Genomic DNA, 26,734 nt, shown 5'->3' on the forward strand with positions numbered 1-26,734 from the left:
AACCTGTCTATCAATATGATCAATAATTGCATGGGCCAACAATCAAACTCATGGTTGGCTGGAAATGAACAAACTGAAAAGGGATATTGTTTCCATGGACATGGTCTCCCAGGTCCTGGTCATGAGTTGGGTTAGGTGGTCTCAACTAGTACACCATGAATGGCATTGTTACAACTCTGGTGAAAATTGTATTTTAAGAGAGAATATAACAGGGAAACAAAAGAAAGCTATATAAACAGTATAAAACAAACAAACAAACCAACATTTTGATTTTTTTTCAATGCTGCAGCCCACCACCTGAAGACGGGTGTTAGGGCTTTGTCATGAGACAAGTTTGTGTTTTCTCTAGATGGACCAAAATGGCACTTTCAAAACATTACACTTTCATTATGATCAAAATATTGATTGGTTTGGTCCAAATCCACAAATTCAACCCATGAACTCATCACATTCATAGCTTTGGACAATGGACAGGTCTTACGTCACAACTTTAAATTATACATCGGAATATGAACCTGAAAAAAAACACCCTACCTGCAGTTTCAATTAAAATGTGGATTTCTCAGTTGATGTGACAGGTCGTTCACAGGCTAATATTTGAAGATCAAGCACCATCAGCTGATTTCAGAACTCTTGTCTCACGACATTATGCCACCAAATTTGCTACCAAAATCCCAAGTCTTATATTGTTCTTCTATAGATTGCAGTGAATGGATCACTGGGTGCTGGACATGTGCATTGAAGGAGGCAATGATGTCCTACAGCACCGAAGTTCACAAAACTATTTTGAAATTCATCTTATGTACTTCATTTCAACTCTCCATTTATGCAGATTTCAAATGTCTATTGTCAATGATTTGGTCTTTCCTGCAGGACAAACACTGTGATATCCCAAACTATTGCTGGTATTACTGACATGTCAGACACTGTACTCAATAAAAAATAAGGCAGCATTTGCAAGCACTCAGTGAGCACGTTTTCAAATGTTATTAGACAGATGGTAGTTCTACCGGTTAGTGAAAAGAGGTAAGTAATGAGGACTGAACAATAGGCCCTATGAGCACGTGATACGCCGACTTTCAGTCCACAGAAGCATAGCAAAGTAACTAAAGTCATCACAGGTAGGGCCTCTCAGTCCACAGCATCATATTTGTATGCAGGCACGTGATACAGTGCGGTCGCCACTTAACCCCTGATGCCAGCACTACCATCGTGACCGCTGTCAGCTGGCATCATATCAATAGGATTCACCTGGAGTGCAGGGACATTTACCTACAGCACCAGTACTAATGTCACTGAAACAGTGGAAATATAACCACAACACAGACACACGCCACCCACAGGAAATGAAACATGAATAACAATACTCAGGCAGCTGGCCTGTGGAACCCTATCCTACAATGCATGCTACTGTCTGGCAACCTTCTGTTAGCATGGGTTTCTGGGTGCTGTAATCCAACATAAGATCAAAGTGTACAAGTACCATGGTGTCTACAGTACAGTGGTCGTATGGGTGTAAATATAATGTACAACAACTGTAAAGAAGGGTCACCTCAGGCCAGAGGGCCAACAGTTATGGGGGCACTGATGGTGGTGGCACGACGTCTCCAACAGGAAGGGCTCTAAAATTGTTCCCAGATGAAAATATCCTTGCACTGCATGTTTTTATGAGCGTGACGCAGTAGCTCACGATGCATCCCTTTTGGATATGAATTTCAGGATGCAGTCCATGACTCAGGAGTCCCTTGAGAGTCTGGGTTTGAACTAAATTATAGGATCTGGCATGTCCTTTTCTTCCTTCTGGTCAGCTGGAGGTCCAGATCCAGCAGCAGAGCCAGGAAGTTCCTGTTGGGATAGATGGCCCTCTTCTGTACCACTTTCTGCAGCGCTTGTTTCAGTGGAAGGTGATGGTAGATCATGAGGTAGGCCAGCACCAAGGTGGAGGAGCGACTCATTCCCATGATGCAGTGCACCAGAACTTTGCCTGCAGAGGAGACAAATATGTCTCATTAGAATGGGGGATTAGTGAGACACGCCATCTTGGAATATCATACATGACTGCTCATCTCACGCCTGTCTGTTCTCCTGCGGGGAGCTAAAAATAGTCTTTCTTTCATTTAATGTCCCTTTGCGGACCAAGCAGACTTTGTCTTTAATCCCAACATCATCCTGTGCTTTAATCCCAAAATCACCCTCTGCTGTTCTGAACAGAGCCATGGTCACATTGTAAACTGCAAGCTAAGGGTTTATGATTCATTCTGGGGATGGGAATTAGACTTACACGCCATTACAAGTGGTTTAAAGGAGCTCACAGGTGACTTTGAAAAGAAGGAATGATGGGAATATGAGAGGGTGGATTTAAGAGATTGACTGCACTTTTTCTTTGACACAAAAAATGCATTTTAAAGCCTCAAGGCAGACTAGCTGCTCAGACAACGTAAGCTTCTACTATATCTACTGCACCAATGCGCATGTTTTCTCAATGGCACATTACCACGACATGAACTAGACCATGTTCTTGGGTAGCTGTACTTATAGGGACCACTTCTTGGGAACATACCTACGTGTGGGGACCTTTTGCTATTTGTGGGGACCATTTGCCAGGCCCCACAAGGTTAAGCCTCAATTTGAGGAATAAAACCTCCAAATAGTTGGGTCCTTATGATTAGGCTTTTCAAAGTTTTTGCGTCCTGGATAAGGTTAGGTAAGGTTTTGGATGGTTAGGTTTAGGGTGAGAGGCTGGGGCGTCTGTGTGAGTTATATTTATGATCCATTTTTAGTCAGTAGCTCATTTCCCTGTGACTAACATGATGAAGCTACCGGCTAGAACAGTGGTCCCCACGAGTAAATTCATAAGACGTTGGACACCTGCTAGATGTTTCATCCACAATCAAAGCTATAATTTGGTCTGCACAGTGTCTTAATCTCATGAAGATGTCCAGGAGACATCCTCATGAGATGTCCCGACCACATCATCTGACTTCACTCTCAGAATTCAAACTGATCCAGCGAGAATTGAAGGTCGTTCCGTGATGACGTCATGAGAACCAAATCATCTGCAAATAGCAGTGACTGGATTCTCAGGTCACCAAACAACAAACGCTCCCCACCAGAGCTGTGCCTGGAAATCCTGTCGATGTAAACCAAAAACAGGATTGGAGACTGACGGGTACTGACCCATACATCAGACAATGTTGAAGAGGCCAAGACAGCCCCTCAAAACCCTTGAGCATTTCTGGACAAATCTCATCATCTCCTGGAGCCTTGCCACTGTGGAGCCTTTTGACTACCACAGAGACTTCAGCCCGAGAACTGGCAGAAGATTGCTCATCATCCTCCAGCTGTGTCTCCCATACAGAGGGTGGAATGTCTGTGTGATGGAGTTCCTAAAAGTGTTCTTTCCAACGACCAATTACATCCTCAGTTGAAGTCAACAACGTTCCATCCTAACTGTAAACAGCTTGGATATTCTGCTGTCTCCCCTTTCTGAGATGCTTGACCCTCTTCCAGAAGTGCCTTGGTGCCGACCGAAGGTCTTCCTCTGTGGATTCTCCAAACTCCTCCCACACCTGCTGTTTAATCTTAGCAACAGCCGAAGCAGCAGTCCCTCGGGCCAACTGGTGTCTTGCAACTGCTTCAGATGTCTCACAAGACACAAGGTCTCGATCAGACTCCTTCTTCAGATGTCTGGTGTCCACCAACATGTCTGCCCCCTGAGGCACAGATGACCTTCATGCCAAAGCTCACCACTGAAGCTTCAGCCATGGAGGGTTTGAACACCAACCACTTGTGCTCGATAACCCCAACCTCCACAGGGATGCAGGAGAAAGCTACCCGGAGGTGAGAGTTGAAATCCCCTCGGACAGTTTCGCCCTCCAGACGTTCCCAGTTCACCCTCACTACTTGTTTGGGTTTACCTGGTCCCAGATGGTGATCAGTTGACAGTTCTGCCCCGCTCTTCATCCGAGAGTCCGGAACATACAGCCGGTCAAGTCAGATGATATGATGACAAAATTGATCAAAATCGATCAGCCCTCTTCCAGTGCCAGCCAGATGACAGCGCATCCAGTCATGAGATGTATTTCCTGATCGAATGTTTCACTTCAGTTCATGTATATAGACATTGGAGTTGTTATGTAGGAATGCAGCATATTACTTTCCATGTTCTAAATCTTACCGTCTGGTGACTTTAGACCTCTGTGGATGAAGTCTGCTGCTGGCTGGAAGTAAACATCCAGGTCAAAGTGCGTGGAGTCGTCAGCTGGAATACCGCAATACTCAAATTCCTTCCCATAGAAGCTCTGGTTACCGATGCTGCCTTGCTTGGAGTGAGCCGCATTCAACACATGCGTTATTCCTAATTTGAGCAGCACTGCTTTGGTTTGGGCAACTGACCTGGAGAGGAAGACATACGTTTAGGCCACATTAACTACTACCATCCAGTAGCAAAGATATTGACATTTGATTCCAAAAATAAGCTCCGATGCAGATGCTGTACTTACACATTCCCAATGTATATATTTGGCCAGACCTCGTCAATCTGACTGAGGTGAAGTTGACATGAGTCCAAAATCTTCTGCAGATCCTTCACGGTCAGATACTCTTTCCTCTTTGGCATGATAAATCCAACAATCCCTCTTACCCGGATCGCTTTTTTTTCAGCGGTGCTAAAGCGGTCCGCTTCTTCTCAGGCTCGGGATGATGTGGCCCAGCAGGTGTTTGTCTGCCGTCACCAGCCAGTTACCTAATTTAGTGCTTAACCTAGCGTGTAGTCTTACTGGGGAGCCAGGCAGGACAACACGCAGCCTTGTGGCGGCTGCTGCTGGGATTTCAGAGGCTTCAAACAAAGGAGAATCATGACATTTGTGTGTAATGACAGATACGTGTTTACCAGGAAAACTTTCATAGTATCACTCGGAGCTAGGCAGTTATCTGCTACAGTGTATGTATCCCAAGTACTTTATTTTAAAGGGCACACATTAGCGGTTTCAGCCCTTATATATATATATATATATTTATATATATATATATATACACACACACTGTATACAGTTATATAAAATATGAGCTCTGCTCCCTACAGCACATTCCCACTCATGATGAGTTTCAGGTGGACACTTGAATTTTCAATAAATGTCTGCTGGCCAGTTTGTCCCCAGAGACGGTTATTGATTATAGATGAGTACTTTAAAGTAAGTGCTGCTCCTGTATTGATGAATGAAAAGTGTGTGTGTGTGTGGTGCAGTTTATATACAGCTCATACACTTTCTGCTACATGAGCAGTGTGTATATATATATATATATGTGTGTGTGTGTATAAAATTGTGAGTATTTCTGATTTTTACTTGTATGTGTTTCAGTTTATAATAATAATATAATATATATAATAAGATTTCATATGAAAAATATTGTCATTTACAGTACTAATTTGCAGAAAATGACAAATGGTCAAAATAACAATAAAGGTGCAACGTCTTCAGACCTCAGATAATGCAAAGAAAACAAAATCATGTTCATTTTAAAACATCACAATATTCATGTTTTAACAATATTAGGTGGAATAACCCTGATATATATGCAGCTTTGCAGCTGTTGTCATTTTAAATTTCAGGTTAGTTAGCAGACATCTACAGTCTGAAGAATAATAAAAAATGTGTCTGTCATGACCCCTGATGTTAGCTGTATCCAAGACACTGCACACACGGCCCTTCACGTCTGGATGTATTTTAGCCACTAGAGGGCTCCCTTGTCCAGACAATGAATAACCATCATTCGGCCTCAAGTGTTAGTCTGGAGGAGTGATTGATTCGTTCAGTAAGAAGCTTCACGGATACCAGCCGCAAAAACGGGACATGTCTGCTAGCATCAGATCCACAGGACACATATGACACAATTACAAGTAAAAGTAGTGACTAGTTTCAAAAAGTAAGCAAGTTAAAGCTAAAAGAACTATTCTAAAAACTGTCAACTCCAGTTGACTCACCTGTATAAAATATCTGCATTCGAAATGCATTTCTCAGACGTACGATGTATAGACCAATTACACCAAAGAAATATGCTTTGTAAAAAATAACAATGCAGGGACTTTGTTTATTTAAGCAATGACAGCATTTTTATCTCAATAGAACACATTGAACTTGAAATTATTTAAGAACAAGTAACAACTTTCACTTTTCTCTCTGTGACTGTGAGTAATGGTGTGGCTGTCCAAATATCAGGAAAAACATTTCATAGGATTTGCGGCTCAGTTGTGCATAATGGTGTCATAAAACATAAAAACATGACCTTGTGAGAGTGTGTTCTTGTACTTCTATCTATGTGAGAACCTGTATGAGTCAACAGAGTGAGGACATGCTTTGCAAAGATAGGACATTTTGACTGGTCTTCACTTTTCCAAGCCTCATTTTGAGGGTTAAAACTACAAAATAGCCAGGTTATTATAATTGGGTTTTAGTTTGGTTAAGAGTAAAGGTTAAGTTTAGCCATTTCTTTGAGATGGTTAGGTTTAGATTGAGAAGCGGGGAAAGCATTATGTCAATGACGGTCCTCACTAAGATAGGAAGACATACATATGTGCGCCCGCGTGTGTGTGTGCAAGTATAAATATTCTTGTGTGGGCCAATCTATGATAAGACAGTGATCTTGTGAGGACATATTAGCCAGCGCTCATATGGTTTTGAGAGTTAAATTGATTTGGCTGGTATGTTTTGAGCTTCATGTAGCTTCAAATCCAAAGTCACCAGCTGTTTGAGGAATCCTTTGTTTGGGAAGATCCAGCGGTGCTGCTTCACCTTCATGATGGCCTCAAGTAACGTGAAGTGATGTTGGATCATGAGATAGGCCAGGACGAGGGACGCGGACCTGCTAACCCCAACTGCACAGTGGACAAGAACTCGAGCTGGAGAAGAAGAAACAACTTCTTTTGCTGAGCCACTTATTCTACACAAGACAAACCAACTTGCTCTTTAAGGTAATAAACGGAGGGGCAGGATGCATATTTACCACCGGCCGTGTCAAGTGCTCTCTGAATATATTCAGCCGAGGGGAGGAAATAAGGAGAGAGGTCGAAAGACGGTGAGTCATCTGCAGGCACTCCATAATAATCTACAGCGGATCCATAGAAGTCATGACTCCCCAGGCAGAACATCCTCCCGTGGGCTGCATTCACAACATGAGTGATGCCGAGCTTCCACAGACTGTAGCGATCGTTGGCTATTGACCTGTGAGGGGGGAAATGTTAAGTGAAACATATTGACTTATTTGCCACATTTGCATCCTGATGGTAACCGTGTCATCCTGGGTGTTTAAAACTCATCTTGCCAAACATCTTTATTCATCAAGCTGTCCCATCCAGCACTCTATGTCTATGTCTGAGGTACAAAAGCAACTAGTACACGGGCCACACCTTGGAAGCCTCTTTACGGGGCTCACACCGTGTAGATTTGTGAAAAGCAAATGAATAGATCTAAATGAGTCACAGGAAACTTACATGTCACCAAGGAACAAGTCTGGCCAAACCTCGTCCACGTGACGACCAAATCTTCTCCCTCCGTATAACACTTTTACCAAGTCTTTCACTGGCGTCACACTTGCGTCTCCAGTTGAACAGTCCATGGTGCGGATTCATATCTTCATGGTAAGATTGAAGACGAGCCCAAGTCTTCCTCGCTCACTTGAAGCCGACAGTGACAGGCGTTCTGATCTATAATAACACCAACGACAGATCGTTTGAATCATTACTGGCCGTTAATAACCGATAGACAAATTAAGCGCAATGAGTTTGAAAGCTATATAGTTCCCGAATGGTACCATGTTATGAGAAGGCAACAACTTCCTGCAGGATCCACATCCGACCAGCTGGTGGCGATGTTGCGCACCGGTCCAACCGACCCCCGTTGAATGAATTAACGTGCGCAGCTTGTCCTGACATTACCGCCCTGTGTTGTCAACAACATTGCTAGCCACAGCGAAGCGAACGTCAAATTATGTCAAACGAGCCAGCGTTATTGCCTCAAAATGAGATACACGCCTTTCGCATTTTAGTGAGATGCCATTTAGCCAGCTAGCTGAAGGAAAACGCCTCTTCTGTGTCACCGGTTTCCCATCGGCGTGGGTGAGTGGCTTGGAAACGGCAGAAAAGTGAACGTTGGAATCATCTTAGCATGCTAGCAGAAGGTTCCATCGTAATGGTGACATGTCAACCACAGTTCTAAGGTTATTTTGTTACTTCGTCGTGTGTCTTGCTGTTCAAAATATTGCTGTCCTAATGGTATGAATGAGGTTTGCGATGCGACGGAACCGTTTGCTGAATATAATGTAACATCTGTTCACCTAGAAATCGATACATCGTTTAAGTGAAAAGTAAAATCCATGTCAATGATTTGTAAGTGTAGTTTTGTTGATAAACCTTTGCATTTTCCATTGATGGGAATCTTTAAATGATCTGTTGACTGTATAAAAAGCACCTGTTTAAAGATCAGGGAATATTTCTGAATGATTATCATAAAGAAAGTCTGCCTTTCCGATCTGCTTCATGCTGTTTACAGAGTTTGTTTACAATGACTGACTTCTGATCAGTTTGCTCTCGAACGATTTCGGAGCTGTTATACTTCTTGAAATATGTATGCATACACGTCTTGCCAAGCGTTGCGAAGCAGAAAGAGAACATTGAAACTAAGTTAATGACCCATCCCAAATGTCCTGACACGAAGTTCCATTACCCGCAGACCACAACAGATAATGTGATCCTCCAATTTTCAGATGCAGCAGCTTTCTAGTTGCATGTGTCATTAATCTGCTTACATGTGTAGCTCTCGTTATTGCTGTTAAAATAGAAAAAAAAAAACACAACCCACATAGTCCTGTAACAATGCAATGTTTCATCGCTCAGGTGTTGAAATGCAAATGAAAGAGGGATGTCTGTTTGAGTACATTAAGAAGACAACAGACTTACATTTATGGTGATATACACTAAGTTTGTTTGGAAAGATCTGTGTCATTTACTCAGCAACAATAATCTACACTGGGTGTATGACTAAATAAATATATGCCTCTATCTATTGTGCGCCTCATGAGACTAACTGATGGTTTCTTCTTATGGATACAGCCGTCAGAGTGAAGAGGAAATGACCCACCTCGCTGTCCGTCACTGGACGCCCAAACACGTGGCTAAGTGGCTAAAAGATGAGGGGTTTTGTGACTATGTGGACTTGCTCTGCTACAAACATCGGCTGGATGGCACCAGTCTGCTCGCCCTCAGCGAGTATGACCTCCGTTCACCTCCTCTGGAGCTCAAGGTGTTGGGGGACATCAAACGGCTGATGGTCTCAATTCGTAAGCTTCAAAAACAGAATGTTGATGTCTTGGAAGAGCTGGGGCTCCCTTTTGATGGTCACTCTCCGACTGGTGCTGGCGGCACGCTTGACTGGCTGTGCAAAGGAGAGCCTGAGAGAGACTTTGACAGCAGCGACACGGCGCCAGTGGGAGAGGAGTATCATCAGTACACTAATGGGAAATACAAGCAGCAGACGAGGCGCCTGGACCCAGAGTACTGGAAAACTGTTCTCAGCTCCATCTATGTAGTGTTTGTCTTTGGCTTCACGTCATTTGTCATGGTTATAGTACATGAGAGGGTGCCGGACATGCGGACTTACCCTCCTCTGCCTGATATTTTCCTTGACAGGTGAGCGCGTACAATTCTCCGCATAGACTTTCAGTTACATTTTTTCCCTTCTTTCCATATAAAGTAATGTCTATTCAACAATAAACCTAGCTTCCATTAACGCTTGACGACTGCATTGCTTCCCCTAATTTCTTGGAAATACACAGTGATGCCCAACTCAGGAATTCCGATAAATAACCATAGAAGGAAAGGGTTATTGCGTTGATCCTGATCCTTTTTTTATTTATTTATTTTTAAGTTAGAACTGTATTTCTTTATTGCTTTGATCCTGATGCTTTCTTTTATTTATTTATTTTAAAGTTAGAACTGTATTTATTGCTTTGCTTCAGGATAAACATTTATACACCTTTGTTTGCTCTTCTCAAGAGCCCTCTTTTATTTTATTAAAACTAGTGGTCACGTAACTGACTGGGGCAGCTCTCACGACTGAAACATCTCCGCCAGTCTGAAAGACTTGACTGAAAGCGTCTGACTGGGACTACTTATTTACAGTTCCTTGGAGTGCCTATAGTGCAAAGTGCATGTTCAAATAGACACAGTGCTTACTTGTTTTCAAAGTTGACATAGTTAGTTCAAGTTGACACTGGAACAGGATGTCAGATGAACTACATCTGTAGGGTGGGATTTGAAACAGGATGAACTGACCTGTTATTGTTGTACTCATTTTTCATTGATGTTCTCAGTGTTCCCAGGATTCCATGGGCCTTTGCGATGGCAGAAGCATGCGGCGTGATCCTCTGTAATATCTGGCTATTGGTTCTGCTACTACATAAACACAGGTTGATTTGTTTCTATCTCACATCCTCTCACAGCAGATGAACCCTGTTAACGGCTCTTCATGGTTCTTAGGTCCATCCTGTTGCGGCGACTGTGCAGCCTCATGGGGACAGTGTTCATGCTGCGCTGCGTAACCATGTTTGTCACCTCTTTATCTGTCCCTGGGCAGCACCTGCAGTGCTCTGGCAAGGTAACGCTGCTTCAAACTCCACTGTAACACATTAGAAAAGTGAAGGAACCTTTCGTTCTCCTAAGCATTTATGGTGGCTAAACCAAACCTTTTATAATAAAAATAAAACTAACAGAGCTTACTCCCATGTCATTCGTTGCAGGTAACTTGGGATAGAGAAGGTAATTTGTGGAGCTTTTATTAATTCAAAAGGAGTTTATTGGTGTTGTAGTGTGGGGCAAAGTCATCATATTGGTTTTAGCTACAGCAGCTGCAGAGGAAGGGGTATTCACTGACTCTTTCTGACATAACAGTTAAAATCCACAACCAATTTTGGCAAGCGCTCATTCATGGAGAATGAATGTTATTTTGTAAAAGCTGCATTCCAAGTCATGCCTGTGATGCAGTCCACCGTGAAGTGTTTGCTTCATTGAGAGAGTCTGCTACAGCCTGGCTGTTGCTTAAAAAACAATTTGTTAGGAGAGGCGAATGCACCTCTCCCAGTCAAAAGTACTCTTCCTTCTCTCTGAGGAAAGCATAAAACGGTACCACTCATGGGTTCCGTGACCATACTCATTGACATCATGAAAATCTGTATTTAAAACTGAATTACTCTGAAATGAGTGATGATCATACTTCCACGTTCCAGTATGTGCTAAGCTAAGCATAAATACATGGGAAAGCATAGTAAGGTCCCTTTAAGCATTTTCCTCTCTATCCTTTTCAGCAATGAAATTTAATAACTTGCCTAAATGCCTGAAAATGCACATTACCTCCAGAATGTTTGGCATTTTCCAAATAATGTGTGAAATGCAGCAGTTATAGTGTATGATGCTAATAAGTCCTAAAAGAGCTGATCGTTCTAGAGGTGGTCTACGATGACACCGACACTCCTGAACCAACCTTATTGTGAAGAGCCAAACGTCAGCACATCTTATTGTTGGGTGTTCACTCTTATAGGCTCCACTTTCTCGCCATATCAGCGCTGATATGACCGAAAACATTGTTACCTTGCAGGTCACATGACCCCAGCCTGTGTGTTTGTGCAAACTGTGTGTTTATTGATAATGAAAAGAATTTCTTGTCACCTCTCTGTAGATCTATGGGGACATGTGGGCCAAATTACATCGAGCTGTGGCCATCTGGAGCGGCTTTGGGATGTCGCTGACAGGAGTGCACACCTGTGGTGACTACATGTTCAGCGGTCACACCGTTGTCCTCACCATGCTCAACTTCTTTGTCACTGAGTGTAAGTTCCATATAGAATTATAGAGCACTGCTTCTTTATGTTGTGTGTTTATTTTGCGAGGGAGAGGCCATGTGATGCAGCCCCTTTGGATCAGACATGCGACTATACTAGAGAGACTAGAGATGGTTAGGGAATAGAGAGCTGGTTATTGGCTTGCTGAGCCTTAAAGCCAAAGACTGGAGGTTTTTCTCCAAGAAAGCTCATAACAGAGTCATCTTTTTGAGCATCCTACTGACTGACTGATCGGTCAGGGCTCGGACTTCCCTGCTCTGTACTAAGGGGCTTTTCACACTGTGGATTCTGCCTCGGGTGGCCTGAGTTTGATTCACCCCCTGCTGTGCAGCCTCGCAGCTCTGCGGCCTGGGCGATGTCTTTTTTTTCTTCTCAGCTCGTGGCGCTCTGCTCTAAATAGCTGTTTTGTGACCCATGGTGAAACACGTTTCAAGGAAGTCGTCATCAGCCAGGCGAATCTTATTTCTCTCTCACTTCTTTACACTACGAGTCACCTCAGTTATTAACTGAAGACGGAGCTCTGCCACGGCTGTAACAGAATGTGGCATTTCACAGCCAAAAGTATACCTGAAACACATATATTTATTTTCCAAAACAATAATAAAATAGTGGAAAGCAACTGTGTGGTTTATCCACGCTGCTCTCACAACAAGTTGAACAAAGCGAGCGAGACTACTGATGATCAAGTTGTTTGTATCAGTGAAGTACAGATCCAATCAATGAATGGTCTGATGAACTTCAGTAACTTGAGTAACAACTCCTCGCTTCTCCTCATGCGCACAGCTGTGACATCACAGCAGTTGCAACAGAGCGCACCTGCACACATGGAGAGACCGCTGGCTGCTTTCCAGTTCCCCAGCACCAGTCTGCCACTGCTCCAATTGCACACCTCAGTGTTCTGGACAGCGATCAGACCCTTTTACTGCCCGACATTTATCATGTTTGTGTGGAGTCGCGCTGTACATGTAGTTTCCGGCATAAAGCGTTGCATTGCCTGAGATGAGAAGCTCACCGCCCGCAGAGAGTTTCCCCGAGACTAGGTGCAGGTCTCCAGGCAGGAACAAGTCCACGGCCAAAACCCGGTTTGCTTGTGTTCACATCTCCGACGTCTGAACCGAATGCATTTTGATACAGCTTGCAGTGTGAAAAGCCCCTAAATTTACATTGACCACTTACTACGGTCAACAGTCTGACATTGAGCTCTACAATGCATATGTTGTGTGCCTGCCATTTTTTTTTAATTACCCCTCACGAGCTGTTCATGTCATCAGAAATAAAAATGATTAAATTGTATTATTACACTGTACTTGCAACTTTTTTTTTTATAAACACGGACAAGTCAACCTTGTTGTCCAACCATTAGAGCATTCAGATGAAATATTGAAGATAGAGCGCACAGCATTTTACATTTCTCATGCCTCAACATGAAGCAGTGATGCGAAGGTAATAGCCTGCGTCTAATCTGTTCAAAGTACATTGAGTTCAGTGTGTGCCTTGTCATGCCTGATGTATCACTTTACATGCATTTATGACACAAACCTCTGGTGAATTTGTTGATTTGGCCTGTTCCTTTTCTGTAATAACCATTGAAATGATGAGGAACTTTAATACAATAAATAAGTGAGTAAATATGCAAATATATTTTTGATCAAAAGACAGAAAGTATTCTGAAAGGCTTCTGGTATCGCATGAATCTGCCCAGGACCGTATTGATGCACCCCTGACTGTACAAAAACCTTGAGTGTATTTGTGGTGTGTTCACTGCTGACGCCAGTCCTGTGGTTTCAACACTCATATAATAAGCTGCTTCTTTTCCCAGTGTCCCGAGTAACTTGTGCAACCGCAGTGGTTACATCAAGGAAAACCACTTTGCAGAGCAAACCGTGTGTGTGTGTGTGTGTGTGTGTGTGTGTGTGTGCATGCGCAACAGCTTTCGCCAGTGATCACCTTGATACCTTGAGGCACGTGTTGAGAGAGGCTTTGCCATTTATTGTGAATCCTTTTTACATTTCTGAGTAGGAAAGTTTTTTTTTTTTTTGCAAAACTGAACTATACTTCTATGAATTTCATTTTTATTTATCCATGAGCGATAACTATTGACAAAAACTTACATTGCTAGCCTTGTCTTGGTCTTGACAAATTTTGAGTTGTGTAATATTTGTGTCAATTAAATCAAACTATATGTGACATGAAAACTTTAGCTAGGTGGAGATTTTCTCATCATGTTTTTTTGTTTTTCTTCATGTTCAATAAAAGCTAAGGTCTTTGTAATGTTATAATGCTGCATTACAATTGTAGAATTTTCCCTCCATGGGACTGATAAAGATATCTTGTCTAATCGTATCTAATGTAGTCTAGTTTAATTTAATTTAATCCATCTAACTACATGTATTGTTTACATTGCTAGTGACATTATTGTCGAAGCGCTTTTCGCAGGTGCTGATCACTGCAGACCAACAACGCCTACAGGGAGCTGCAATTTCACCTTTTACCTTTACTACTGATGTCGCATCCCCCGTTTGTTTAGTATTTGTATTTGTACTTTTTAAGTGTAGTCGTGCGAGACTGTTGGGTCGTGTCTCGAGCGGTTACAATATCGCCATCTAGTGCTTATATTGTGTAGTGGAGCGCTGTTTTTCTCCAGTCAGGAAGTTACCCCCAATGAAAAAAAAGAGGTTTTGTTTGCATTCTAAAATATTTTTCATGTTTGACACAGACACTCCAAGAAGTTGGAACTTCATCCACACCATGTCTTGGGTCCTCAACCTCTTTGGCATCTTCTTTATTCTGGCTGCACACGAACACTACTCGATCGACGTGTTCATCGCCTTCTACATCACGACCAGACTCTTCCTCTACTACCACACCCTGGCCAACACCCGGGCCTACCAGCAGAGCCGCCGGGCTCGCATCTGGTTCCCCATGTTCTCCTTCTTCGAGTGTAATGTCAAGGGGCCTGTCCCCAACGAGTACTGCTGGCCCTTCTCCAAGCCGGCTGTAATGAGGCGTCTTATTGGATGACGGACAGCAGTAATACTGCCTGGCATTTTTAGCTTCTCCTGTTTCCAACTGAATTGTCAAGTTGCCAACTAAGTTTGAGGTGTGTGAGTCTGATTCTTACTGTCATCCTTCCTCATTACATTTGTAAAGGTTTCCTCTTAAAGTGGCATTACTGAGGACCACTTGTAAAGCAATACCTACTACATAAACCCAGTGACAACGTGTCAGTAAATAGAATGCTGAGATGGATTACTGTATGGCCTCAACGCAGAAGATGAAGACCGAGTCCAGACAGAATATAGAACGTGCTGAGGTGGTCCAGTTTAACTACCAAACTCTTTTCTGAGATATTGGAGACACAGCCTGCCCTTTTCCTGCTGTTCTTCTTTCAACAAAAAGCTGAGATTTGTGGTGAAAGTTTCAAAATATATTTACCTTTGTCTTAACTTTATTTAAATTGCCAATTACCTCAAGTGTTAAGTACGGAAATGTCCAGTTATTTTTGTGTTTACTGATCGTTGTGTATTTTCTTTTCTATATCAAATATTGTAAATTGCCATTTAATAAGAATATTTGACTTCAGGAAAAAAAAAGTAGACATTGTTCGTATTGATTTATTTCGTTTTGTATGTCTGGTTGGATATTTTTCTATTCATGCACAGTTAAAGCAACATGCACATTGAGAAACCATGTTTACAGTTGCTCACAGTATCTGTTTGCTTGTTTTTTTATTTCTTCTGATGGGCCTCCTCATTTCAAGTTGCCATTGGAGTTACTGGTGGTGTTCATTTTGGCCATGGCCGGTAGCGTGTTTCATTTGGAGAGATCCAGGGTGAATTACACCATCTGATGCCACAGGGCATTTGTACTGCTGTGATCCTGTGAAGCCATGACTTGATTCTCAATTTCATTAATAAAGAGCCAAAATGAACCTAACGCCTGGACTTTTTCAAAGAAAATGAATATAGAAACTGTATATGCAATATTGTGTTCTCAATATTACCAGCCAAAGTCAACACACACAATTGAAAACCCCTAGTCCAACAATGCCTGTATATACACAGTGTAATTTGTTTTAGTATAAAGTATTATTTATTAAATTATTAAAGTATCTGCTTCAAACTGAGAGCAGACCTCAACTCTCAGGTTGACACTCCCCACTCACGAGCAAGATCTTCAACTTTGCTAGAGCCTGACTGGTTCATTAAGAAAAAAAATGTTTCCCTTATTTTCACAAATAACATGTCAAACATTTAAAATGCGACACACTACGGACATACAACTGGAATATCAGCCTTAATATTGCACGGTTGTTGTTGAGGTGTCCTTGCTCCTGTTGTGTTTGCTGAACTGAACAGACCGCTTTTTGGGTAATACATCGTTATCGTGTACATATTACTATGCAGTGTCATGACTCATTGTTTTGTAAAAATGTTTAAACTCGACTCTTTCTTTTTTTGAATGCTCGCGTCTGTTTTATTTTTACACATGCGCGAATCGGACAGCTATATTTGTGGGTCCTTCCGCGCCGAGGTCAGAAGTGTGTCTCCTCCATATCGTCCTCCGCCCTGTGTACCCGGTGTTAGCTGCTGCTGTTCCTGCCGTTGACAGCGAAATCGACTTAAAGTTTAACACCCTGTGAGTAAAATATCGCCTCTTTTCATAGTTTAAGTTCCATATCGTGTGGCGACAAAATGGCTATCACTAGTCACACGAGCGCGCTGTTGTCCCGCGGGGCACGCTTCTGCCAAAAAACTTAACAGAGCAAGTTGTCGTTTCCCCGACTCCAGTTCCAAGTGTGGCGGACTTTCTCGTAAAGCAGCCATGTAAAGAGCCGCCGCAGGGTCTTTCTCTTGCTCAAGGACATTTCATAACATGCCGGTGAGCGGACTTAAAAACCTGCTCCCGGTGCCAGGCCTCCTCTTGAGACTGTCCTTGACGCTGCGGCTAACTTCGCTCTAAGTGGAGACACTAGCTACAAGTTTGGTTCTTGTAAATAAACATCCAGGGCTGTCAAACGTAGTTGTTTGAACTAGTCATAATCGATGACACAGACTCGGGCCGTGTCAACATTTGTAGTCACTTTGGATAAGTGTTTTGTTTGGCCCACGACATTATTATTATTATTATTATTATTATTATTATTATTATTTTATCAAAGTCTTTAATCTGACTTCAGTGTTGTTAAAGCCGTTGACGCGTATGTACGTGAAAGATAAACGTGGCACAGAAATGTTTTCCACTGATTATTCTGTCATGTCGATGTGATCATTCAAAGTGGTTTAGAATCGACTTGTGATTTCAGCAGATAAAATGATCCATAGGGCCACAAGACGACGCAGTACTCGTACACTATGTAATTGTGGAGAGGCCTTCCCTCTTTTAAAGTAGCCTACACTTGAATACAGTGGCCACTGGGAGAAGTGATGTACCCATGGTCGACTCCACTAATTCTCTATTGTCAGGTCAAAGTTCATTCATAAACTCATAGTAATCTGTGCACACCAGTGGTTGGTTTATGACTTCATATTTCACCAGACCTCCAGTTTGTTGTTAGCATTCACTTCTGATGTGTGCTCAAAGTGGTTCTTAAATCCCTCTGAGAACAGCCTTTAATTTGGAGTTTTTGTTTCCTTCAGATAGGCTGTTTTAGCCTCACCCTATGTGTTTGTTGATTTTATTGGCTGTTTTACTCACCATGAAAGAGAAAGCTGAAGAACAGCATTGGGGAGGAGTGAATTTTTTTCTTTGTTTAATTTGCGTTGTGTGACGTTCAAACTTTTACTTTCACTTCACCACAGGCACAATGGCTGTTCCTCCAGCATACACAGACCTGGGAAAGTCAGCAAATGACATTTTCAACAAGGGATATGGTAATATGAAACGTTCATTATCATCTGCTCCTCCACCATGGTTCTTACTGAAGGTACCATTAATTGAACTTGTCACTGTTGCAGGTTTTGGCTTGGTTAAGCTGGATGTGAAGACCAAATCTGCCAGTGGGGTGGTGAGTTAAGCTGATAGTGTCTGACATGGTGGCCCAGGAGGATGACGCGTCTCCCTGGGTCCTTCACTTGGCTTGTCTGAGAATTCCTGCGCACAAGTTTTTGTATGATCAGAGTCCTGCAACTAATGATCTTTTAATCAGATGAAATAAATAAATAATGTCTAATTCTTCTTTTTAAAATCAGAACTGAGTGCAAACAAATCTGGACTTTACAAAGTAAATAAACAAGTTGCTCCTTGAACATATTTGGGCTGTTAAAAAGTAATTCATTAAGAAAACAATGAGTGAGTGGACGGACACGGAGAGCATGCATGTTTCACATCATTAGAAGCGATGTCTTTCATTTGTCCCTCAGTCCAGATAGTCAGACTTTTTCAATCAAGTCTACAGTCTCTCTCTTCCTTTCCTCAACAAAGGTTTGAATCAAGTCTACCTGACTAATAATAGTTAGTTGGTATTAGTCCGGTTGCCTTGATTCAAACCTTTGCTGTGTGATGGCCTGGATGACTGAGCACTCGCACAAACATTTCTTTCCTCAACCTTCACTCTGTGCTGAACCCAACATTTTTTTAATGTACTCAAACTTTGCAGCCTAACAATCACACAATACAAGAAATGGATGACAAAGGTTCTTGCCAACACTTAATCAATAGTCAATTTGTCTCCATTTTATCAGTTTGTTGTTGCAGTCCTACTCTAAATTGAACATTTCTTGATTGTTTTTCATCTGCCTCCGCATCACATCGCCGTGTGCTTCAACAAACCTATCATGATTTGTAAACTGTAATGTGTTGGTGTGGCTGAGCCAACCTCCATTTGGTCCTGTTGGAACACTCTCCGTTAAATGGTTAAATGCTCCAACTTGAAATGCATTTGTCCACTCTTACCCAGCACCCGGACAGCTTTACCCTGAGTCCGGGGTTTCTGCTACATGTAAACAATGGTGGTGCACTGCCACGCCATCAGAAAAACGATCCTTTTTTAAAGATTTAAAAATCTCACGTGATCAAACGTATTAAATGGAAACATCGAAACAAACTGATAACACGTCATGGAGGTGGACTTGATGATGTTGATCGCCGTGTTTTTCATGGGAAAATCCAGAAAATAACTGAAGTTTGTTGCTGGTGGAGCTCAAGTCTCACATTCCAACCAGACCCATGACGAAATGGACTGCTGCTGTCTGGAGAGAGGTTTACGTCCCGTGATTGAAAATGAGTGTTTTTATTGTCACTTCCCCCTCTGCTTCCATCTGTTTCTCTACTGACCTGGAATTGGTGCGCTGTAAAATCTGTCAATGTTCATCCGCGATGAATCTACAGGATTGTATATGTTCAGAAAACTTAACTGACGCACTGTGTCAATCTCTTGCTTTAGGAGTTCAAGACATCCGGTTCCTCCAATGTTGACACCAGCAAGGTGACAGGAGCTCTGGAGACCAAGTACAAGTGGTCTGAGTATGGACTGACGTTCACAGAGAAGTGGACCACAGAGAACACACTGGGGACGGAGATCTGTGTGGAGGATCAGGTGAGTACAGTCTTAATTCTTGGAATTATTCTCAGGAGACGTTCGACTGAGTCGTGATTCTCCTTCAGATCACCAAAGGCCTGAAACTCACATTTGACACCACATTCTCCCCAAACACTGGGTACGTATGAGTGCGTATTATAGTGAAAACCAACTGAGAGAAGAACTGCTGACTTTGCTGTGGTTCTCTGCAGCAAGAAGAGTGGCAAAGTGAAGACGGCCTACAAGAGAGAGTACCTGAATGCTGGTGTGGATGTAGATTTGGATTTCGCTGGTCCCACAATCCATGCAGCAGCTGTGGCAGGCTATGAAGGATGGCTTGCTGGATACCAGATGACCTTTGACACGGCCAAGTCGAAGATGACCAAGAGCAACTTTGCAGTTGGTTACAAGACAGGAGACTTCCAGCTCCACACCAGCGTGTAGGTTTGGTCCCTGCCTCATCTCTGAGAACATCAAGCAGATGTTTTTAGGTTTCTCTCTCTTTCTCCAGCAATGACGGTTCTGAATTTGGCGGCTCCATTTACCAGAAGGTGAATGACAAATTGGAGACTGCTGTCAATCTCGCCTGGACTGCAGGCAGCAACGGAACTCGCTTTGGCATTGCTGCCAAGTACCAGCTGGACCCCAGTGCCTCCATATCTGTGAGTGTCTGTCTGTCTTCCTTTTGTGCCAGAAGAGTCTTCAGTTGTGGGTTGCAACCATGAATTCTTTCAGGTGATTCATCAAGGAAACCAAAATGGATCACCACGACTTGTGTGCACGCAGCTGTTTGATAATAGCTCGGCCGATCACAGAGCGGCTCGGGTCATGCATTATGGCCCTGCTGTTCATAAACAGTTACTCAAATACAAACAGTTTTGGCAAAACGTTCAGGGTTGGTTGGAAGTGAGGTGACTTGTGAATGAATTGTGCTGGTGAGCGTTTCAATTGTTTTCTGTTAATTTCCTGCTCTTGGAAAGCTGAACATATTTTAAGATCATGCACGTCTCAAGAAGTTATGATGTGATTGCACGTGAACTCGAGCTGGCAGGGGGCCATTCACTTTTGGCTTCTCCATGTACCAATAAATACGCCAGGTTTAAGTGCAACTGAGCTGAATGTACAGCAGAGGGCAGTGTGGGCAAACCATCATGTTCTCGTCCCATCAAGCAATTGCATCTGTAACTGTCAGTACAGGGTCCGGAAAAGTTCTATAATCTGTCCTTTTTTACAACTTTATTGATATTGATGGTATGTGCACAGTAATCTTGTAGTGATTGTAGACTTGTAGTAATGTTATGGCCAGATTCAGCCGGTCATTGCAGGACAGGGCCTGATGCAGGTGTAACCCTGTTGCCTCTTCATACACGGGTCAGAGATCCGTGCAGAGCACCGTAGTGAAGCGTGCTGCCTCCAAAGCCACTGCCTTAGCTACTCCCACAGAATGGATGATGTTCTCCTCGATTGATCCTTCAGGAGCCCACATAACTGTTGGTTCGACTGAAGTGTTGGAGGCTACTGTAATGGCAGTTATACGAGAGAAATGTGGTCTTTTGGGAGTTGTAGTGTTTGGAAGGGGCATGTCAAATCCTAAAGGTTTGCTCTGATGTCTCCTCAGGCTAAAGTGAACAACGCGAGCTTAGCAGGAATTGGATACTCCCAGACTCTGCGGCCTGGTGAGAACCTCTTCATTGACCTGCCCATGGAAGCGTGACTTGTGGCTGAGTAGTGAACGTGCTGTGTGGTTGCAGGGGTGAAGCTCATCCTGTCGGCCCTGGTGGATGGAAAGAACATCAACGCTGGAGGCCACAAACTCGGACTGGGGCTGGAGCTGGAGGCTTGATGATCTCCTCATTTCCTGGGAGGGAGCTGAAACTAGAATTTCCTGTCTGAATAAGCCAAAAATAAAATCCCCACTTCTGAGCACTGCTAAGTTTGACACCTCCTTTCACTGCAGCTGTGACCTGGCTTCATGTTGAACCAGTGTTGAGTATATCAGTGTGACAATCCGTAAGAGAAGCCAGTTGATCTTCTGTCCCAAGTATTGGTTTGCTCCCTAGTGTTTTCTTTCAGCATCTTCCCAAGTTTTCATTTGCACATCTTTTCTTGAGTAGAGTGAAACTCGTTGCTAGAATGGCTTTACTCTGCTTTGGTGGACTCGACACTCCTCTTTTAAACACTTGCCCCAAGTGTGTTGGAAGGATTTACTTTTGGCCCACTAGTGGAAACACATCTGAGTGATCTGCACCTTGATCCCAACCACTGTGACACAGTGTGCGGTGTGTCTACCTTTGCAATAAAGCGTTGAAATCTGTCGTCGTTTCTTAGTTCACACTTCACTGCTGGAGCCTTGACTCTTGCATGGAATGGATTCCTGATGGAAAAAAGTTCCTTTCGGCAACTTGTGACTACAATATTTTGTCTCAGTGGTGGTGGCAAATACCTTTACCTTTTTGGAAATGAGTCATAAATCACCCAGTTTTAATTCCATTGAAGTGTTTCTTAAGACAGAAGCTAGTGTCACATGATCTGAGGTCGCTCACAGCTGGGACCCTGAAGGTGTGACATCACACACTTCGGCATCACAAAATGTGGCATAGCAGAATGTGTAACATTTAGCTGGCTGGAGTCGGTCTGGACACAGATGGGAAGCCACCCACCTGCCCGACCTCATTTGGAGTTCACTGGAAGTCTGATGGTGAAAGGCTTTTGCACCGTTGTCATTATCACTTGGCTGTTTGGGTTTAAGGCATCAAGGAAGTCAAGCTTTAAAACAAATTGTTTTATTGTGAACTGAAACATGAGGTTCAACAGTGGCAAGGTGGCAGCTTGTCTCACAGCTTGACCGCCAGGGTGAGACCGTCGCCTACTGTCAGCATGCTGAGAGTGACCCTGATGTCCCGGTGAAGCTTCTTGTTCAGCCTGTCGATGGCTACAGTGTCAGGGTCTCCAGGGGAAGGATCCAGAACTTTACCGCCCCACAGCACCTGCACAAACCTCGAGGGGTGAACGAGAGCTTCTCCAGCTTCTCAGGGTGCCAAAGGTGTTAGTGGAAGAGACTCACGTTGTCAATGGCGATGATGCCTCCTTTCCTGATCAGCTGCAGACACTTTTCATAGTAGTTTTCCATGTTTCCTTTGTCTGCATCAATGAAGGCAAAGTCAAAGGTTTCTGCCTCGCCAGCTGCCAAGAGGTCGTCTGACAGACGTGGGACAGGAAGCACAGGTCACATACCCTGCTGCAGACATGTTGGGTCTACTGCTGCCCGACGCCCAGCTTGTCAAGTTCTGAGTCAATTTGGCTGTGTTGATTCTTTTTGAGAGGCAACATTGTGAAAGTGCATGTTTGTTTTATGTAAATAATATCAATTTGAGTTTCCATTTTGACTTGAACTCAAACACAATATGTACATTCTCGGGGTGCACAAACTGGAAGGGTGTTATTGGAGGGAGAACACGAAGTCGGATAACAAAGCCTTTACTGAGGGAACGCCTGAGTCTGGAGCAGTTCCAGGAGCTCCACTGACTACAGCCACTCTTTGTAGAAAGCAGGTCATGATGAGAAGGGGATATCAGTAAACACATGCTTCCAAACTGGCATTCCAGTTGGTCACATCTCTTTTGGTTCAAGGGGCCACTACATTCACCCACACATACTGATGGTCTCTGCTGCTGCGTGATGTGCAGGGAAAAGACACACTGGTGCAATGAATGTGATTCTTGTAAGTGAGACCCAGCCAGTACCTTCTATCACGCTCGTGATTACTTTTTATCTTGCTCTCTCTCTGCTGTCAGTTCATTACATTAACCTCATCTTCTGCTGAAAATTGGGCGGACCACTAACACATGACAGATGAGCTGCACTTCCAAATCTGGGCAGGTTTGCGGAGCCATAACTCTTCAATAACTAACGTAGAGCAGTTTTCAAAATCCCACTGCAAAAGTAAGGGCTTGCAAGAGAAGGAGAATTGGGTTGCGCAGTGCTGACATATTTGCATACTTGGCTGCAGACAACAAGATGAACGTCTAGTTACCCAAAGTCTTCAGCGCCGGCTGCAGTCGCAGATCTATTTTCTTCTCCACTCCAGCCTGCAGGGAACATGGCAAATGAAAACCGTCAGGAAACTTCACCTTTTACTATGCCGCTAATTCCGAGTTCAGCAAGCAACATATATGAGGTTTCGTCACATGACCAACCTCTTTCCAGAAGGGCTTGGCAATGTTGATGTACTCTTCGCTGATGTCGCACGCCACCAGCTGCCCGTCGTCCGGCAGCGCCAGGGCGATGTTCAGAGTGTTGTAGCCAGTGTAAACTCCTGCAGCAACAATAGTGTGAGCTTTCAGTGCACAAGAAGATCTAAAATTTGGCTGGTTCTTAAACCTGTCTTTTGCTACCCATCCTCATTTTCAGCTGACTTCCACCCCACTGACCCACCGACACTTCTCTTTATTCATTTCCTTAGTGGCTACTTCTCTTTCACTTCACTCGCCATCAGTGTGGCAACAATACCAATCTACTATTCAGTGCACCCTCCGCCCAAACCTCTCATGTATTCCACAGAGAGATAAGCAGCTCACCGCGACACTGGACAAAAATGTTGCAATGCTTAACAGACTGCAGCGTCCAGTGCATCAGACGAGTGTGTGGTGAAAGGTTCTGAGGCTGTTAGTAGTTTTCAACAAGCTGATGCATGTTGCCTTTGTGATTAACCCAAAGTTCAAAAGTGACATCACCGATCTCCAGTGCCTTCCTGGTTCCTATCAGCCTGGCCAAGTTGCTCATGAACTGCGACTGCTCACAGGCCACCATCATGCCGCGGCCTGGGTCATCCATTGTCCTCTGGAGGCCAAGAGCAGAGACGTGTCCTTTATCAGATTGTGCCTCATGAGATCACCATGTCAGAGAGCCAGGCTCCTACCTGTCTCAGCTTCTTCAGCACGGGGTGTTCGCGTAAAGAATTATCAAGGACATACTGCAACAGAGGGTCTCCTCCACAGTGGCTCTTGCTGATGCTCATTCTGAAGGATCTCCGTCGCCCTGAGGGTTCAGAAACCAACAGACAAGAACGTTAATGCATCATTGATAAATGCGAGAAAGATCTATGAAAGTGACCGTCGCCACTGTTGAAGTGAAGAAAAAATAATGTAAAAATTTGACTTTTAAAGACGCCAAGTGTCAATATGTTGATAGTACCGGCCAAGTATAAAGATGCACACAGTGAAATGTGGAACATATTGGTGATAGTTATGATCGAACTACATGTTACGGCGATGTTACAGTCGGTGTTTAGGTTTGAATCCTCCCATTCATCACAGTACTGGACTAAAGAGCTCACCAAGCACGTGTCCCAAATGTCAGTCCACCCCCCTCAACCCCACAATGCTGTCGCGCTTGATCCCAGTTGGACAGAGCGAAGTCCAAAACAACTGAATCTCGCGGCACACAGGATTATTTCACGTCATTCAACGAACTGTTGCTGATAACGATAAACTGTAGTGAAGGCGGATCGGAACAACGCAACGGAATAACCATGGATTTAATCCGATGACAGACCTGTTGACGAAGATGAATACTGACGTGAATATGAACTTAAACTCAGTTCCCACTGGATGACGCTGTTCCTCGCTGAGCACAACGTCAGGCGAGTCCATGCGCGGTTCAGTGAAAGAGATGACTCAAAAATGAAATGAATGTGAGCCCACTCGACATCTTACCCAGAAAGTAGCCGGTGACAAAAACCAAGCCCAGAGTCAGTGACCCAGCGAGCGCTTCTTTAGATACATGGCGAAAGGGCATGACAGTCATCCCTGGCTAGCACTTCCGGGTAGAGTGGAGACACAATGCCGTAATGTACAGAGTAGACGCGTCACGTGAAAACACGGTGACGGACGCCAGAAGAAAGCCCTCGCGTCATGCGATGCATGGCCTGCTGTCATGTGACAGTTCAAGTGGGGCTTGCATGAAAGACCAGCGTGCTTCCGCGTTGTGTAACGACGCAACAGGACAGTTTTGTTGCTGATCCTGATCCAAAGCAATGGAAATAATCATAAAAAAAATCTCTTTAGACTGAAAACAAAATACACGTCACCAACACACCGATCAAAAGAAGAAGAAGAAAAAAACACTGATGACGCTTGAAAATATGCACATAAAAACACTGAGGATGGTAACAAAACAAGGCAATAAATATCCAATTAAAAGCGAAGGATGCCAGCGACTGCAAAACGCGGATACTCACCTCTCATTAAAGTTGATCAGAAACAGGGAGAGGGAGGTGACAACCACAATATAGAGCAAAAACACACGAAGATGAACAAGATAGTAGAGGCAACACGCAATACAGAAATACGCGAAAATAAAACTAGGTACATTTTAAATGAACAATGAAAATGAAGAAAGATCAACTGAAAATAAGCGACACTACCAAGTGTCATGAAGACTATTTTAATGGACAAATGATTAATGTTGTCAGTCAAGTGATTTTCATCTGACTCACCGTTGGCACGATGAAGCTGCGTGTGCGTCTCAAACGTGCTGCCGAGCCGGCCACTAAGTTCAGCCAGTTCAGGACTCTCATCACTATACACGCTGGCGAGGGGAGGTCATGTGACCGCATTCAAGTCCCATGATAGGCCGAGAGATACGTTTGAGACCGTTACATAATGCGCTTCTCCACGCCTCAGTAGCTTGTGTTTGTGCTGCAAATCGCAGAAAAAGTTTAAGCCGTCAGCTCATTATGACATGAATTTTTTAAGAACAGTCCAAAAGATGCGCATTCCAATGCCTCTTGTTGAAGTAAATGGAGTTTCAAATAATAGTTTTACTTGCCATTGGAGTAGAAGGAGTGACCATCGTAGATCAGGACGTGGCAAAGATTAGTAAGGCTGTAGTGAGAAGGGCATTGAAGAGGGTGAAGAGTGGAAAGGCAGTGGGTCCTGATGATATACCTGTGGAGGTGTGGAAGTGTTTAGGAGAGGTGGCAGTAGACTTCTTGACTAGAACATTTAACAAGGTCTTTGAGAGTGAGTGGATTCCTGAGGAATGGAGGAGAAGTGTGCTGGTGGATCTTCAAGAACAAGGGAGATGTCTAGTGTTGTGGCAACTATAGAGGGATAAAGTTGATGATCCATATGATGAAGTTGTGGGAAAGAGTAGTGGAGTAGTAGACTAAGGGCGGAAGTTAACATATGTGAGCAACAGATGCTTTGAGGATGTTCATGGAGAAGTACAGAGAGGGTCAGAAGGAGCTACATTGTGTCTTTGTGGACCTGGAGAAAGTGTATGACAGAGTGCCAAGAGAAGAGTTGTGGTAATGTATGAGGAAGT

The 26,734-nt window shown here is 43.6% G+C and overlaps 5 protein-coding genes across 8 annotated transcripts; 2 read left to right on the forward strand and 3 right to left on the reverse strand.

Moving 5' to 3' along the window:
• Positions 1 to 878: 878 nt before the first annotated feature.
• On the reverse strand, positions 879 to 4,632 carry LOC128759243 (dual specificity protein phosphatase 13-like). The gene is made up of 3 exons (XM_053866051.1): positions 4,503 to 4,632; positions 4,178 to 4,395; positions 879 to 1,984 (listed from the first exon to the last, which is right to left on the reverse strand). Exons 1-3 carry the CDS (start codon positions 4,616 to 4,618, stop codon positions 1,770 to 1,772), a joined length of 549 nt encoding a protein of 182 aa, XP_053722026.1. The 5' UTR covers positions 4,619 to 4,632; the 3' UTR covers positions 879 to 1,769.
• Positions 4,633 to 6,102: 1,470 nt separating this feature from the next.
• Positions 6,103 to 7,905, reverse strand: LOC128759242 (dual specificity protein phosphatase 13-like). Of its 2 annotated transcripts, XM_053866050.1 has the most exons (4): positions 7,810 to 7,905; positions 7,490 to 7,702; positions 7,003 to 7,220; positions 6,103 to 6,898 (listed from the first exon to the last, which is right to left on the reverse strand). In XM_053866050.1, exons 2-4 carry the CDS (start codon positions 7,612 to 7,614, stop codon positions 6,684 to 6,686), a joined length of 558 nt encoding a protein of 185 aa, XP_053722025.1. In that variant the 5' UTR covers positions 7,615 to 7,702; positions 7,810 to 7,905; the 3' UTR covers positions 6,103 to 6,683. The 2 variants fall into 2 exon arrangements, with proteins under 2 accessions (XP_053722025.1, XP_053722023.1); XM_053866048.1 differs by lacking the exon at positions 7,810 to 7,905 and having other exon boundaries at positions 7,490 to 7,795.
• Positions 7,906 to 7,907: 2 nt separating this feature from the next.
• On the forward strand, positions 7,908 to 15,811 carry LOC128759241 (sphingomyelin synthase-related protein 1-like). 2 transcript variants are annotated; one of them, XM_053866046.1, is made up of 6 exons: positions 7,908 to 8,214; positions 9,107 to 9,682; positions 10,366 to 10,461; positions 10,532 to 10,649; positions 11,727 to 11,877; positions 14,606 to 15,811. In XM_053866046.1, the coding sequence occupies exons 1-6, from the start codon at positions 8,195 to 8,197 to the stop codon at positions 14,908 to 14,910; spliced, it is 1,266 nt and encodes a 421-aa protein (XP_053722021.1). In that variant the 5' UTR covers positions 7,908 to 8,194; the 3' UTR covers positions 14,911 to 15,811. The 2 variants fall into 2 exon arrangements, with proteins under 2 accessions (XP_053722021.1, XP_053722022.1); XM_053866047.1 differs by having other exon boundaries at positions 7,909 to 8,113.
• Positions 15,812 to 16,385: 574 nt separating this feature from the next.
• On the forward strand, positions 16,386 to 21,723 carry LOC128758713 (voltage-dependent anion-selective channel protein 2). Its single transcript, XM_053864957.1, has 9 exons — positions 16,386 to 16,527; positions 17,691 to 17,762; positions 17,847 to 17,896; positions 19,274 to 19,426; positions 19,495 to 19,547; positions 19,621 to 19,848; positions 19,920 to 20,070; positions 21,027 to 21,084; positions 21,160 to 21,723. Exons 2-9 carry the CDS (start codon positions 17,696 to 17,698, stop codon positions 21,249 to 21,251), a joined length of 852 nt encoding a protein of 283 aa, XP_053720932.1. The 5' UTR covers positions 16,386 to 16,527; positions 17,691 to 17,695; the 3' UTR covers positions 21,252 to 21,723.
• Positions 21,724 to 22,175: 452 nt separating this feature from the next.
• On the reverse strand, positions 22,176 to 25,674 carry LOC128759041 (catechol O-methyltransferase domain-containing protein 1-like). 2 transcript variants are annotated; one of them, XM_053865655.1, is made up of 7 exons: positions 25,647 to 25,674; positions 24,327 to 24,445; positions 24,142 to 24,247; positions 23,605 to 23,723; positions 23,442 to 23,496; positions 22,473 to 22,606; positions 22,176 to 22,395 (listed from the first exon to the last, which is right to left on the reverse strand). In XM_053865655.1, the coding sequence occupies exons 1-7, from the start codon at positions 25,651 to 25,653 to the stop codon at positions 22,243 to 22,245; spliced, it is 693 nt and encodes a 230-aa protein (XP_053721630.1). In that variant the 5' UTR covers positions 25,654 to 25,674; the 3' UTR covers positions 22,176 to 22,242. The 2 variants fall into 2 exon arrangements, with proteins under 2 accessions (XP_053721630.1, XP_053721629.1); XM_053865654.1 differs by lacking the exon at positions 25,647 to 25,674 and adding an exon at positions 25,123 to 25,305.
• Positions 25,675 to 26,734: the final 1,060 nt, after the last annotated feature.

The sequence above is a fragment of the Synchiropus splendidus genome, chromosome 5 (assembly GCF_027744825.2).
Source record: "Synchiropus splendidus isolate RoL2022-P1 chromosome 5, RoL_Sspl_1.0, whole genome shotgun sequence".
Taxonomy (NCBI): domain Eukaryota; kingdom Metazoa; phylum Chordata; class Actinopteri; order Syngnathiformes; family Callionymidae; genus Synchiropus; species Synchiropus splendidus.

Coding starts and splice junctions, on each gene's coding strand:
- LOC128759241 (XM_053866046.1), top strand. CDS start 8,195: ATGTCAACCACAGTTCTAAG. Junction 8,215..9,106: donor ATGTCAACCACAGTTCTAAG/GTTATTTTGTTA, acceptor TTATGGATACAG/CCGTCAGAGTGAAGAGGAAA. Junction 11,878..14,605: donor CAACTTCTTTGTCACTGAGT/GTAAGTTCCATA, acceptor TGTTTGACACAG/ACACTCCAAGAAGTTGGAAC.
- LOC128759242 (XM_053866050.1), bottom strand. CDS start 7,614: ATGGACTGTTCAACTGGAGACGCAAGTGTGACGCCAGTGAAAGACTTG. Junction 7,221..7,489: donor GACTTGTTCCTTGGTGACAT/GTAAGTTTCCTG, acceptor CCCCCCTCACAG/GTCAATAGCCAACGATCGCT. Junction 6,899..7,002: donor AGCACTTGACACGGCCGGTG/GTAAATATGCAT, acceptor CTTCTTCTCCAG/CTCGAGTTCTTGTCCACTGT.
- LOC128759041 (XM_053865654.1), bottom strand. CDS start 25,213: ATGACTGTCATGCCCTTTCGCCATGTATCTAAAGAAGCGCTCGCTGGG. Junction 24,248..24,326: donor TGCTGAAGAAGCTGAGACAG/GTAGGAGCCTGG, acceptor CTTGGCCTCCAG/AGGACAATGGATGACCCAGG. Junction 23,724..24,141: donor CAGGAAGGCACTGGAGATCG/GTGATGTCACTT, acceptor TTGTTGCTGCAG/GAGTTTACACTGGCTACAAC.
- LOC128758713 (XM_053864957.1), top strand. CDS start 17,696: ATGGCTGTTCCTCCAGCATACACAGACCTGGGAAAGTCAGCAAATGAC. Junction 17,763..17,846: donor CATTTTCAACAAGGGATATG/GTAATATGAAAC, acceptor TCACTGTTGCAG/GTTTTGGCTTGGTTAAGCTG. Junction 21,085..21,159: donor CTCCCAGACTCTGCGGCCTG/GTGAGAACCTCT, acceptor GTGTGGTTGCAG/GGGTGAAGCTCATCCTGTCG.
- LOC128759243 (XM_053866051.1), bottom strand. CDS start 4,618: ATGCCAAAGAGGAAAGAGTATCTGACCGTGAAGGATCTGCAGAAGATT. Junction 4,396..4,502: donor AATATATACATTGGGAATGT/GTAAGTACAGCA, acceptor CTTCCTCTCCAG/GTCAGTTGCCCAAACCAAAG. Junction 1,985..4,177: donor AGGTCTAAAGTCACCAGACG/GTAAGATTTAGA, acceptor TCTCCTCTGCAG/GCAAAGTTCTGGTGCACTGC.